The sequence below is a fragment of the Bombina bombina genome, chromosome 3 (genome assembly GCF_027579735.1).
Source record: "Bombina bombina isolate aBomBom1 chromosome 3, aBomBom1.pri, whole genome shotgun sequence".
Classification (NCBI taxonomy): Eukaryota; Metazoa; Chordata; class Amphibia; order Anura; family Bombinatoridae; genus Bombina; species Bombina bombina.
In genome coordinates this window covers 361,676,829-361,692,405 of record NC_069501.1, presented here as the reverse complement: position 1 = coordinate 361,692,405, position 15,577 = coordinate 361,676,829, and the positions used below count along the sequence as shown (strand labels likewise).

Below are 15,577 nucleotides of genomic sequence, written 5' to 3'. Positions count from 1 at the left end.
TGTTCATGTTAGGTGCAGACATAAATTTCATTTTCCCATAGGAAACAATGGTGCTGCGTTACGAGCTGAACGCTGCTTTTTTGCAGGTGTTAGGTTTTTGTTTTTTTCAGCCAGCTCAGCCCCATTGTTTCCTATGGGGAAATAGTGCACAAGCATGTTTTGCCAGCTTACCACTACCGTAAGCAACGCTGGTATTAGAGATGTGGAGCAAAATTTTGCTCAACGCTCACTTTTCTGAGGCCAACGCTGGCTTGCAGAAAACTCGTAATACCAGCGTTGGCTTAAGGGAGCGGTAAAGAAAAAAAAAAGCGTTGGCACCGCACAGCCTTACTGAAAAAACTTGTAATCTAGCCGATAGTTAGCAATGTTATGGAATCCAAATAGATTATTGAACTTGACTGTCTACACCCAAGGGGATTAAATAATAGAGGATCTATCCCATTTATTAAATCTGAAATATTTTCGTAACTGGAGACTGATCTGGTCTAGGCTACAACCTAAAACAAAAATAGCACACTTAGGCACTACACAAAAAATAATTAACTCTTGAAGAATCTAAACACCTCACTTTACCTCTTCCTATCACTAACAGGTAAAGAGAATGACTAGTGTGGGAGGGAAGGGAGGAGCTATATATATATATATATATATATATATATATATATATATATATATATATATATATATATACACAGCTCTGCTGTGGTGTTCTTTGCCTCCTCCTGCTGACCAAGAGGCGATATCCCATAAGAATGAAATCCATGGACTCAGCATACCTTGTAAAAGAAATACATTTATCAGGTAAGGATAAATGGTTATCTTTAGAGCACCATCTTTGCTTCCTCCTTGTTAGAGGCAAAGAATGTCTAGGAGTATGGGAAGTGGGAGGGATACTTAAAGGGACAGTATACACCAATATTCATATAAGTGAATGTAACAGAAACTACTATAAAGAATATGGATAGATACTGATCTAAAAATCCAGTATGAAACCATTTAACAGAGCTAAACTGGAAGCTTCTAAGTTTTTAATAGGTAGCTGGAACACCCACTGCAAGTGGGAAAAAGCAGACACTCCCTCCCCCTGCATATGAAAAGGCTTTACACAAACAGGAGCAAGCTGTAGTAGGTATAAGTCGGTATTCTCCTAAAACTTTAAAAATAAGCAAAACTAATATATATATATATATATATAATATATATATATATATATATATATATATATATATATATATATATATATATATATATATATATATATATATATATATATAAACTGTATGGGCTTTATAAATGCATCTACAAAACATGTATGCAAAGAAAAAAGCTTTGCTGGGCTGTCTGCCTCTTCCTGGTGGCCAGGTGTAATGTCCCAACAGTAATAAATTGAATCGTGGACTCTCCATGCCATTGGAAAGAAATACTATTAACAAAACAGAGCATGTCATTTTTTCCCTAGAATGGTCCTTTGACGTTTGCGTCCCTTTAAATTGGTTTATTGCACCTAATAGGATTATCTTTTAGTTTAATTAAAGACACAACACAGTTTTGCAGTTCAACTTTTATTTTAATAAAATCAGTAATGCACAGCACATGCAGTGCCAAGCATCTAAACTAATACAATAAGCAGTTACTAAACTAGAGTGGCTTGGCCATCAATCTTAACATTTAGCAAGTATGAATCAATTTGTTGCATATTAATTTTGTATTTTTAAACCTTAGTGTTAAAAAAAAAAAAGGTATTGCTGCCAAAATACTTGCTCAAATGTAATCTTTGAAGACACAAGTCACCAATATCAATGACAAATATGACCACATGTTTTGATTGCAATGTGCCAGACATTCACAGAAAATAAAAAAAATAACCACACAACTAAACAAAACTCACACAACATCTGAGAATCTGGACACTTCATATCAGTGTTTTGAAGTGTTTCATTAATATCTTAAGACAAGTGTATCAAAACCTTGGCATGTTTAATTTAAATTTGCCAATTTCATTTCAAATTACTCCAGAAAGTTATGGCTGAACTGCCAATACCGGGTCTGCTTAATTTGACTTAAGAGTTTAATATGACTTAACATTAAAAGCTCACACTACCCCGAAATATATAATTTCACGCATACGTTGACATTCAACATTCAAGTGCCAGTGTTTTTGTACTGTCTTTTGGTCAAGTTTCTTTAAACTTTCAAAGAATCACTTAGGCTTACAAAAATAAATATTTGTCAAAATGTTCAATAAATATTACACAAAACTAGCAGCAAAAAAGTATCTAGAAGTCCACTGTGTGCAAAATAGTTTTCCTTCCCCTGATATCAATCCCATGGTCCCAAATAAGTCTTAGATCATGCTCATTTAAGTGTTCTGCCATCTATACAAGACAAAATTTGAGGTTAAGGACACGCACACATTACTTATATAAAAATTCTCTGTATGTGCAATAAAATATGTTTTGTAAAAAGTTATGGGCAAAAATGTACAAAGGGCCACCTATTTTTTTTTTTTTTTTAATATAGCACCATAACAAAATGACCTCAATACTGTCAAGTGCACCTACAAAAGTTAGAGCAAGGCACAATACACTTGAAAAATCTATTGCACTTTATTAAAAAAGAAAATATATATATAGAACTGCCACTCCTATGCCACTAATTTAACCACAGAGCGTGAGCAAATGTGGCAGAGGCAATTTTAGAGGTGGGAAATTAGTCTTTGGCCAGATTTAGCATAGACATACTAAATACAATGGAAACCTATGCAACTAAAACTGACTAAACTGCACACACTCAGCAGATTTGACACCTTGTGCAGTTAATGTACATTTTCCACCTTTAATTTTAAGATTTCAATTTACTCTTCTGGAGCCATGTTACAAAGTCTACTGTAAGCCAAGTATGTTTGAACCCTCAACGCAGCTTGAACAGAGTAAGGTGAATCTGCATTAAAATAAAGCCTGCTGCATAATTCTTTCTGTTCATACCCTCTTGACCAAAAAACATTAACACTAGCATGCGTTTAGACCATAATCAGCCAGGCCTGTCACAGAACCCCATACTGCTGTGGTCAGCCATTCTGCCATATTTCAAATTACAGGCTTGTAAAAATTTAATGATTTCTAAAAACTATTTCAAGTTTCAGATCTTTAAACAGTTCCTGTAATGTTTGGCCCATAATTAGCTAGCTCACAAGTTACTGATCTGCCTAAACATTGTTAAAAAGGAATTGCTTATTTAATTGCATTCTTTGAAAAACAGTGCTTAACATGTATGATTCAGTTCATACAGCTTTTGTGACTGGAATGGCTTAAAGAGACTTCAGGTTCTAAGTACCTTTTCCAGGATAGAGTGAGCAAATCAGAACTTTGTACAGTTTGCCACATTAGAAACTATGCCTTCTGAAATGCATTATGGATATTTTTGTTTGCCACAAAATGACAAAACAGAAGCCCTAATGCAGGCTTACTGCACAAGTTTTTCCATTGTAATATTAATGCATGGATGAAACGATTCCTGTTTTAAGTTGTATCACACCTGTGTGCCAAGGTTTGATTTCGCCCAAGTTCAATAAATTTATTTTGTCATAACAATTTATATCTTGAGCAATACTGAGCCAACAGGACATCAAAATAAAAAAAAAAAGGTTGTCTAAAGTTAAAGGCACAGTACATTAACAAGCAAATTATTCTCAGTCAAAATAAATGCAGTTGTTGGGAAGGGGGTGGATTTGGGAGTAAATCCAAAACTACAGCACTGAAATCTTCAACACCTCCAGAGTAGGGCTTGATCCTATTAGTTTTTTGTGGCCCAGAGCTCCCTTGAAAATAAAATTCAGTGGAGAATCACAGCTGGTAATGTACAAGTTCTTGAAGCTACACAAGGTATAGTCTGGCTAAGTTACATGTGGTTTCCATATTAGCTTGTTTGGCTGAGTCATCTGTTGCCGACAGGTTTAGTTGCCCCACCAATCAACTTGGGAACTTCCACCATAGTTTCCACCATAGCCATCACTGTTGTAAAAGCCACCATATCCACCTATAGAGAAGAAAAAAAAGCTGATAAAACTACTGCCCAAGAAATTAAAAATCTAAATGTCGAGTTACTTATTTCCCTGCTATACCATCTTGCAACATTAAAAAAAAATAAAAAAAAAATACAAGTGTGCATAACTACTGGATTAGTCCATATTTTTAGCTATTTTAAATAAAACAGGGTCAGAAATTAGGTTCTCTTACCTCCACCAAATCCTCTGCTGCCAGTGCTTCTGCTTCCACGGCTGCTGCTGCCGCCAAAACTGCTACTAGTGCCACTACTCTGACGATAGTCTCTGGCACCAAACCCACCACTAAACCGGCTAAGAGAAATAACAGCGTTAAATATATTTTTGCACATCTATAAAGGCACTATTGTCACATTTAAACTGAAAATGTGTGCATGGACCTTGTAAAAAAACAAAACTATTTATGCTTACCTGATAAAATTATTTCTCTTGACACGATGAGTCCACGGATCATCTAATTACTATTGGGATATATCACTCCTGCCCAGCAGGAGACGGCAAAGAGCACCACAGCAAAGCTGTTAAATATCGCCTCCTTCCCTCCCACCCCAGTCATTCGACCGAAGTAAAGGAGAGAAAGGAAGCAACAAGGTGCAAGGGTGTCTTAAGTTTATACTAACACCCTGTCTAAAGAACAGGGTGGCCGTGGACTCGTGTCAAGAAAAATACATTTATCATCAGGTAAGCATAAATGTTTTCTTTCTTTCTTTCTTACGACACAATGAGTCCACAGACCATCTAATTACTATTGGGAATCAATACCCAAGCTAGAGTACACAGAAAAGGGAGGGACAAGACAGGGAACCTAAACTGAAGGCACCACGGCTTTTAGAACCTCTCTCCCAAAAGCGGCCTCAGCTGAGGCAAAAGTATCAAATTTATAGAATTTTGAAAAAGTGGGAAGAGAACCAAGTTGCAGCCTTGCAAATCTGTTCCACAGAAGCTTAATTTTTAAATGCCCATGAGGAAGAAAACAGCCCTTGTGGAATGATCCATAACTCTGGAGATTGCTGTCCAGCAGTTTCATAGGCAAAACGTATGCCACAAAGACGTAGCCGTAGCTTTTTGTCCCTTAGTCGCCTTTAAACAGAATTTTAATGCACGTACCAGGTCCAGATTGTGCAGAAACCGTTCCTTCTGAGAAGGATTAGGACACAAGGAAGGAACAACAATCTCCTGATTAATGTTCTGGTCAGAAACTATTTTAGGTACTGAATAGACCGATATGGACTACGGCTACACCCTAGGACAAAGCAGCACAATCTTGCACTACTTAAAAAATATAATCTTGCTTGAAGAATCTTTTCTAACACCTAACTACCACCACTTCCTTGCACTAACATAGGCAAAGAGAATGACTGGGGTGGGAGGGAAGGGAGGTGATATTTAACAGCTTTGCGGTGGTGCTCTTTGCTGCCGCCTGCTGGGCAGGAGTGATATAGCCCAATAGTAATTAGATGATCCGTGGACTTGTGTCATTAGAAAGAAATACTATATATTATTCCGGTGTAATACATCAGTTCCAACTAAGACATACAGTATCTATCTCTCTCCACATACCTCTTTGAACGTCCTCCACGAGTGCTAGTTTTGTGGTGTTGTTCATAAGCCATGTTCTCTAGCCAAGATGGTACCTCTTGTTTAGCTTCCACAAGAAGATCTAGTAAGTCCTTTGTTATATTTATGTTCTTTTCATTAAAAAATGATGTTGCAAGACCTTAAAATAATCATTTTAGAAGTTACACACATAATTAAAAAAAAAACCTGAGAATTATCAGATCAAAATAGTTTACAAGTTAAATGAAACAAAATGTGTATTAATTTGACAGAGACACAGACAGACGAGAGAAGAGAAAGGAGAGAGATCTTCAAAAAGCAAATAATTCCTGCAGCTGTTTATACTTACCAAGGTTACCGACACGACCAGTACGGCCAATACGATGGACATATTCTTCAATATCACTTGGCAAGTCAAAGTTTATGACATGCTTCACGTTTGAAATATCAAGTCCTCTTGCTGCAACCTAAGTTAGAATTTAAATACAAGTGAACATGGTTTACATGGATATCTAGAGCCAGAAGTTAGAATTGTAAATTAGTTACACTGAAAGCACCAGCTTAATTGCAGTGTGTTTATTAAAGGGACAGTACACTGTAAAATTGTTTTTCCATTAATGTATTTTAAATGACTTGTTATACCAACTGCAGAGTATAAAATATTTGAGAAATTGCATTTTCATGCTTATTTGTGTATATGAAGTAGCTGATTTTTGTGCTTTGAAACCACAGCCTATTACAATGGGTTGAACTTAAAGGTGATATCAGATCTCATGTTCTAAGTTTGTGTAAACAGACTTGCTTCCTTATCTTTTATTTGGCTGGAACACCAAAGCTCAATACATAGAGAGAACAATGGAAAATGATCATTACTTAACTATCCTGCATCCCACAGAGTGTAATCTCTTATGCTGGCTGTGTTTACTTAGGCTATTCAATAGCCTATACTCCAGTATTAATTTGTTCAGTGTAGGTGGCGATATTACAGGCTAAATCAGCTATTTCAAAGGCTGAAAAGGAGTAGAGGAGCTACTTGTAACCAATTTAATACACTAGCAGGTAAAAAGGATCATTTGGAATAATTTAAAAGGGGAGAAAATTTTTGGGTTAACTGTCCCTTTAACTGAATAAACCCATTTAAAAGCTTTATAATATTGCAGCAAAAGAAAACAAAATTTATGCTTACCCGATAAAATTATTTCTCTTGACACGATGAGTCCACGGATAATCTAATTACTATTGAGAATATCACTCCTGCCCAGCAGGAGGCGGCAAAGAGCACCACAGCAAAGCTGTTAAATATCGCCTTCCTTCCCTCTAACCCCAGTCATTCGACCGAAGTAAAAAGGAGAGAAAGGAAGCAACAAGGTGCAGAGGTGTCAGGTTTATAGTATGACAAATGCCCGTCTTAAAAAAATAAATAAGGCAGGCTGTGGACTTGTGTCAAGAAATAAATAAATCAGGTAAGCATAAATTTTGTTTTCTTTCTAATGACACGAGTCCATGGAGCATCTAATTACTATTGCTCAGATAAAACCAAGTGTTCAACCTCCAAGCAGACAGCTGCCGAGAAACTAGATTCGGGTGAAGGAAGTACCCCTGAATCAGGACTTTCCACGACGGGAACCATCATGGTAGTAGAGATGCATCTCCATCGGAACTGCATACCAATCCTGCAAGGTCAGACCGGCGCTGTCAGTATCACCAAGACCCTTTACTGTATGAACCGAGTAACTACTAGAGGAAGAAGAACAAAACGGAGGAAACAGGTATGCTAGCTTGAAAGTCTAAGGGGTCTCCAGAGCATCTATCAGTTTGCCTGGGGTCCCTGGATCTCGACCCGTAGCCCGAAAACTTGGCGTTCGGTTGGAGGAAAGATATGCCTGTTCAGAAAATCTGCCTCCCAGTAGAACTAACTCCGGGATGCGGAACATCGACAGACAAGAATGATTCTCCGCTCGAGGAATTAATCTGGTAACCTCCGTCAAGGAATATCCTCATATCTCGTTGATTGATGCAGGTCACAGACGTTATTTTGATCGTAGATCATGGGAAAAAAAAAAAACGGACTCTTACTGTGTCCGTAATCCTTGAACCTTTAGGACGACCCAGACTGCCCTCCCCCCCCAGGAGGCTGGCCTCAGTCATCACAATCACCCAAGAGGATCTGTGAAAACATGTACCCTGAAAGAAGTGAACTATAGATAAACCTTGGAGAGGCCCTTGTCTCCTGCTCCAGTAAAAGCCTAGGGGGGAAAGTCCCAATAACTTCCGCCCCAATGTCTCAGCATGCTCAACAGCAGAGCCCTGAGATGAAAGCGATCATCAGCCCAATTAACTCAATGCACCGAGCCATTGAAAGACGAGTGGACTGAAGGCCCAGACAAGAATCAATAATCTTTGATTTCCTGACACTTGTCAGAAATATCTGCATAGACAGATTATAAAGGTTTCTAAGAAAATCACTCCTAAGTGTGGAACCCTTTATGAAATTCATCTTCCATTTGAGATCTCAGGAAGAACTGAGGGATCCTGCTAGCTAAAAGGACGGTGCCTCAACTAGAAGGCATCCCAATAAGACACTTGTAAGTATTCTGGAGGCTGTGGCAAGCCTGAAAGGAAGAACCACAAACTAGTAGTGTTTATCCAGACAAGCAACCGGAAAAACTTGAGGATCCCTGTGACTGAACATGCAGATACGCAGCCTAGAAATCCACCGTGGTCACAAAGGGTGGAACGAATAGCTCTAGAAGGATGGTACCCTGAGAACTTAAGACTCTTGAAGTCTAGAATTGGCCTGAAGGTTCCCTCTTCTTCGAGAAGCACAAATAGAATGGAACATTCCAGTCCCTGCTCAAAAATTGAAACAGGAATAGTCACTGCCTGGAGAGGTCTCTGACACAATGTAAGAACGCCTCTCGTCATCAGATCTGCAGGTAATCTAAAAAATAAATAATCTTCCTCCAGGAAGAAAAACCTTGAACTCCAGATTGCATCTGAGACATATTTCCAGTGCCCAGGGATCCTGACATACCAAACCCAGGCGTCGAACAAAGAAGGAAGTCTGCCACCGGATCGGGGGTACACCCTTCCTACTGTCTAGGAATTGCTAGTCAACTGCTTGGACTGTTTACCCTTGATCCAAAACTAGTTTGATTCCCATGAAGATTTGGACCGTTCCTGCCGAGTAGGAAAAGCTTCTCTTGAAAACTACAAAAATGAGAAATGTTAGTCACCTTACTCCTTCATTCCTCTTGGAATCTTCTACGGGAGAAGATGATCCTAACCTCCCGTGATGTCAGCAATAATTTTCTACAAATCAAGTCCGAACAAAAAAAAGTCTTCCCTTTGTATGGAATGGCTAAAAGCTTAGACTCAGAAGACAAATCTGCAGACCAGGTCTTCAACAAGAAAGCTCAGCGACCCAAGATAGAAAAACCTCAAGATCTTCGCTCCCAATTAGAGAACTTGAAGGGAAGAGCCCTAAATAAAGGCAATTATAAGTTAGACAGCCTTTATCATAACTTGGATCTCATCCAGAAGTCTCAGACCCGAGGGCCTCAGATAGCGCAGCAACCTCATATGCCGCCGCCCTAGAGACGGCGGCAATGCACATAGCAGGCTGCCAAAAACCAAATAGCCCCCAAATATAATAGAGGAAATGCAGGGCACCACATGTGGACTTTTAAGGAATTTGTAGCATACCTTGACCAGCGTCACTTACAAAGTGGCAGGCTTGGACAAGATTATCTTTAGCAAGACAAAGATCTCTCAAAGAAAATACAGAAAAGGATTGGCAATACCACAATGGCATCCATCCTAAAAACAAGGTACCCATAACAGGGCGTTCTGATCCATCCTGAGATATCACAGGACGAATTACCAAATGAACAGTTGGGATTTCACAACAAAAAGTAACACAAAAAGTTACCATCTCTTTAAATTTTAAAGGTAACTTTATTAATCTTATAAACGTTACTTTATTCAAGATATCGCCATGATCTAAACATATCGATGCTGTGTGAACTCCAAATGGAATGTTTGAGGAACTGCAGGGCACTGCATGTGTGTCATAAGACATTTGAAACCCTCCTCAATCCAACTGACCAGTTAAGGCAGATACTTATATGTTGAATGTTATTAACATACAATTTAACCACTGGTACTGTTGTAAATGGTGATGTGAACACATTTATTAATGATAAAATAAAAAGCGTGAGGCACATGCAAATATGGAATCTTAAACACCTGTACATCTCAGCCAGACCCAGCTGAGATGAAAGGCAGCCATCACAATGTGTTCACTATAGCGCTGTCTTAAGCGTAAATACTCTGTCAAAAATTGCTCCTAACTTTTCCGATAACCGGAAGAGAGGAGGAAGTGTATTACACAGGGCACCATGCCAGACTTCTCCCGCTTAAAAAGCAGTGTACACAAACACGGCGCCAAGCTCCGCCCGTCGTGGGCATTACCCAAGTCAACTCCCAGTCGCCATTTTTTTTATTTTTTGAAGTATAAGCACCGGGAGCAATAAAAGAACATGTTGTCAGGACACAAGATGTGCACTTTGTGAAACAGTCCCCTGGGACAATAAGTTTGCAATGCAATCAACCGATCGTCTGGCTTAAGAATAGGCACCGGGAGCCAAGTAAATAAACAAATTCACACCATGCTGCTATTAACACGTACCACTGTGACACAGTGAAACACAACACACTGCGTTAATTATGTATCCATATCACTGTGAAAAATAGTGTTCCATGCAACCTCCCGGTCGCCTTCCTTTAGAATAGGCACCGGAAGCGAAGTATCAAACACAGAACATACGGCGTTGTTTACATCCACACTATGACAAACATAGTTCCATGCAATCTCCCGGTCGCCTCTCTTTAGTCTAGGCACAGGGAACGATTTATATATAAAAACAAAAAAACAGAACATACTGTATAAATTATAGACACATGCCACTGTGGCAAACAGGGCTCTATGCAATCTTCCGGTCGCCATACTTTAGTATAGGCACCGGGAGCAAGTATAAAAACAGAATATATTTTCACATACCCCAGTGACACACAAGGATCCATGTAATCTCCCTGTCACCATGCTTTAGTACAGGCACCAGGAGCAAGTATGAAATACAGAATATACTGCATCATGTATTTTCACATAACCCTGTGACACACAAGGCAAACAGTGAATATAGTAAGAGTCCATCTGCTTATAAACTTTACTGTTAGCACTTACCTTGAATGCTGTGTGACAGCATGGCAGTCCAGCAGGTTTTCAGAGGTCCTCTCCCTCCCATAGCCCTGTGGACTACAATCAGCATGAGTTAAGAATGCGTAGGAGATTATATATATATATATATATATATATATATATATATATATATATATATATATATATATATATATATATATATATATATACACACACATACATGCATACATACATATACCTCACTTTGCCTGTGTTGTAAGATAGGAGATGGCAAAGAGAATGAGGAGGAGCTATTTATACAGCTTTGCTGTGGTGCTCTTTGCCGCCTCCTGTTGACCAGGAGGCGTAATCCAACAAGGATGAAATCCGTGGACTCATCGTGTCTTTAAAAAGAAATAATAAAATCTTGCTTGAAGAATCTTTTCTAACACTTAACTTTACCACTTCCTTGCTCTAACGTAGGCAAAGAGAATGACTGGGGTTGGAGGGAAGGGAGGTAATATTTAACAGCTTTGCTGTGGTGCTCTTTGCCGCCTCCTGCTGGGCAGGAGTGCTAATCCCAATAGTTATTAGATGATCCGTGGTCTCATCGTGTCATTAGAAAACTGCATTTCAATTTGGCTGCAGAGAGGAAATTTTTGTTTTTAAATTGTCTAACAAAATTGGTTTCCTTTGCACTTGGTCTAAAAATCACAATTCATAAGGTAAACTGAGTAACTCCTTGCTCACAAGAACGTCTTACATTCAGGAGTCACAGCAATGTTTTAAGAGAACAGTGGAGCAACATTTGTCATGCTGCATTTTCTGCTTTGACATCTCAAATAACAGCATGATCTGCCTTTAAGCATGGATATTAAAACATTTACTAACTGGCTGATAAACTCCCATAACTCTAAAAAGGTGGACAAACCAGTCAAAAGCATACAATAAAAAAAAAAAAAAAAAAACTTCAACTTTGTCATACACCTTTACAAAGGGTCAACACAAGGTAGATTTTCTAACACTCCCCAAATTCACTGAACAAAAGAATAAAAATTGCATTACTTACAGCAGTGGCAACTAAGATTGGGCTTTTTCCTGAACGAAACTGGTGAAGTGCTTCTTCCCTGTCTCTTTGAGATCGGTCACCATGGATACTTGTGCATGCATAGCCTTCATGATACAGGAAATCTTCAAGGGCATCTGCACCTTTCTTTGTCTCCACAAATACCAGTGTTAAGGAATCTTTTCCTAAAAATAGAAATACATAGAAAACTAAAAGTTAGGGATGTCTTTACATTTGCGAGAACATGCCCCCTTTATATAAATATTCAATTAACCCCACAACACACAAGCAGACTTGTTTCAATAAGGGAGACAAACCAGTTATATAATTTTAGCCGAAAGGCTGCAGAAAAAAAAAAAAAAAAAAAAAAAAAAAAACTACTATCAAAAAGGAGGGGTTTTCTGCCAGACTTACCAGTTGCGTTAAGGAGGTCGAGCAAAAATGATCGTTTGTCCATCTCTTCAACCCAAACTACTTTTTGAGTAATATTTTCAGATGTTGAACCAACTCTGCCTACAGCCAAGAAGATGTATTCTTCTAAGAAATCTCGAGCAAGAATCTGACAGGAAAAAAAAAAATCCTAGTAAGCTTAGGTAAAAAAAAACCTAACACACACTTCAGAATGCCATCTGACAGCCATTTGTTTTTTGAGAGGTTATGGATGCACACACAAAATATCAGGATAGTACTTTAATAGTCTAATCTAATCCAGAACAATGTGTATAGAATGCACTGGATCAAGGTCCACTCCAAAGGAACCAAAAAAATATTTAACATAATGATCCTTGCACTCAGGACATGAAAAATATCAAACTATATATGCTGAAAATACAGCAAAATGTAATGAGCAATATATTTAACTACATATTAGATGAGCAGCATGGATGCACATACTAAAAACATTAAGACCTTTTCCTTCAGTGCCCTCTAAAGCTTGGGTATTGGTTCCCAACAGTAAGGAATGAAGTTGTGGATTCTCCCTGCCTTTGGAAAGAAAACAATGTATGCTTAACAGACTAATTCCTTTCTTTCCTGGCAGGGAGAGTCCACAAATACGCCTGTAATTTTTGAGGCGGCTTCCCTTTATTTTCTCTTTTCTGGCACCTTTATACCCCAAACTGATTCATGATCCTCAGGTGGCTATAGAAAGGTAAGTTTATCAATTTTCCTTAAAACTTAAAATTCAACACTTCTATACCTGAATTTCTTTGGGGAATGTTGCACTAAACATCATTGTCTGACGCACACCCTTAGGTGGCATGGTGTCTTGTTCAACAATTCGCCGAATCTGAGGTTCGAAACCCATGTCAAGCATTCTGTCTGCTTCATCAAGTACTAAATACCTGCAAAAAGAAAGTATTTTGTTAAATTTAATATAACTGTATTGAATGTGTTATGAAAATGTTAAAAAAAAAAAAAAAAAAAACACACTTTTATAAAGAAATTACAGCTTTAGAATGATCCGTCTATAACACTGGTTTTCAAAACTAACCACAGGCCTCCAACAGGCCAGGCTTTCAGGATTACCTTTGACGAGAGCATGTAAAATAATCATGTTTACTAATCAGCTTATTTCACCTGTGCTCAAGATCAGCTATAAAGAAAACATGAAACAGAGATTGTCAGTCACACTACGAAAAGCGTGTGCTAGCACTCAGCAACTCATTGTCATCAATAAGGGATAGCCTGCAAGTGTAAGAAATGGACAAGGTAATAAAAAATTAACTTTTACTGGGGGCGGAGCCGGCGGCGGCTAAAATGGCCGCATAAGTCATCAGCTCTGTTAGTGGAATTCAAAAAGGGGCAAAAATGCACATAACTTCCCATTACAGAAGGAGACTAGAGTAACAGTAAGCACCAGAAACCCTGCTGATCACAACTATGCTACTTGTGGATCCGGAGGTGCTCACTACGCTCAATAGTGCTACTTAGTATCATGGAAGGTAATGGCGTCCGTGTCTGACATCATGCAACATAATGGAGCGTTCCCAGCATAGCGGTCACACTAAGCAGCATAATAACTCAGGGGGAATCCGAGAGTGCCGCGAAGGGAATTAGATCACTGAGAGACTGTCTGCTCCTATTTGGTGAAACCACGCCAACGATCTGGCACAGACTCTGCTACAGGTATGGCGCACTAGCACACTCGCACAATGAAGTAAAAGCCACTATATGCTGTAATTGAATCATGGTCTGAGCATCCATAGGACACTCAATCTATAACCTAATCACCCCCAGAAATTTCGATCTTTATTGGGACTCTATAAAAATCACTCAGCTTGGGGTGGAGGAGCCGGCCGAGAAACAGCATGGCTGCACCAAAGGGAGCCCCGTGCAAATGCATTCTAAAAGAACTCAAGGAATCGGGGACAGCTCTCTACATAACTATCTCCCTGCACACCGTCTAAGCTCATCATGGATTATCCTGGGAAGTCGTTGCAAGATGGTCTCAGGACAGTGGTGCTGCCGCACCATTCCGGGCTAATAGTAAGCCAGACCAGCACCTATATTTTGATAGCTGCAGCTCACGGCACATAGACATACCTGAGTGTTTGACAACGCCTGCTAGTTCTAGACCAGAAGAGACAACCTGATCGCTCAACAGTCGCGATAACTATATGGATGCCTAAATTATCAAAAAACATGCGGCATAGGGTGTGAGAACAGCAGCAACCTCACAACTTCCAGCCAAGGCAGGAAAAAAACTGGGGACACCTGGCCCTGCGACATTTCCTCACGTGTGGGTAGCGGCCAACCTCAAGAGGAGAATACGGCATCATCTGGCTCAGGAAATATTTACACCGGCTGCAGACCTCTACATACTGAAGAGACGCATTTCTGTACTAAATGATAGCCAGGTCTCTGTTGGAACTCAGCTTCTTAAACATACTAAACCAATACGGGACTACTCATTGCACCTGAACTATTAGGAAGCAGGATAAGCACAGTTTCATACTGCTGTAAGCTTGGCAAGAGTATGGCCATGTAACTTTTTTTTTTTTAATAAATTCTTTTTATTTACATTTAGCCACTACAAACAAAAAAAAAAGACAGATGATCTTAACATAAACAATGTCATGCAGGATACATAATATATCAAATCTGATACAACCTTTTATCCCTAGACTCATTCTTAGAGTGTTGACTGACTGTTCTGTGGGTCTAATGATCTAAGTTTACATATAGGTCGCTAGTTACAAGCTCCATATTTTCTTTTTACGACTGTTTTTGGGCACTTAATCAATATTTACTACCTTTTCTTGGTTAGGACCACTATACTCAAAATTTGAAACCCAAGTTATTTATGTGGTTGACTCTATACTATATAGATTTATTGAGGTATTAGATACTATAAATGCTAGGCGCAGTGTGTGCTAGGTGCTATATATGCTAGGTTCTGTCTGTGCTAGGTATTGGGTGTGGTGGGTTCCGTGTGGGTAGGGTACTGTAGGTGCTGCGTGTGCTTGGTACCAGCATGTGCTAGGCACAAAAGAGTGTTAAGTACAGCGTGTGCTAGGTATAACGTGTGCTAGGTACAATGAATGCTAGGTTCAGTGTGGGCTACAGTGGGTGCTACGTACAGTGTGCACTAGGTACAATTTGCATCTCACTTGTCTCTGGAATTTTTTCCTCGTTGCCCACATCCCTAGATGTTGGCAGAACCTGCTCTCAATCTATATGGACCTATCCATTA

The 15,577-nt window shown here is 39.1% G+C and overlaps 1 protein-coding gene across 4 annotated transcripts in view; it reads right to left on the bottom strand.

The window, feature by feature from the left end:
* Positions 1–1,546: 1,546 nt before the first annotated feature.
* Positions 1,547–15,577, bottom strand: part of DDX3X (DEAD-box helicase 3 X-linked) — a 43,644-nt gene continuing 29,613 nt past the window's right edge. For all 4 annotated transcript variants that reach the window (XM_053706486.1, XM_053706485.1, XM_053706488.1 and 1 more), the window contains 7 exons: positions 13,082–13,226; positions 12,298–12,442; positions 11,887–12,068; positions 5,967–6,084; positions 5,621–5,777; positions 4,236–4,354; positions 1,547–4,035 (listed from right to left, as the gene is read on the bottom strand). In XM_053706486.1, the coding sequence (XP_053562461.1) occupies positions 3,953–4,035; positions 4,236–4,354; positions 5,621–5,777; positions 5,967–6,084; positions 11,887–12,068; positions 12,298–12,442; positions 13,082–13,226 (949 nt within the window). In that variant the 3' untranslated portion in view covers positions 1,547–3,952. The remainder of the gene's footprint in view (positions 4,036–4,235; positions 4,355–5,620; positions 5,778–5,966; positions 6,085–11,886; positions 12,069–12,297; positions 12,443–13,081; positions 13,227–15,577) is intronic.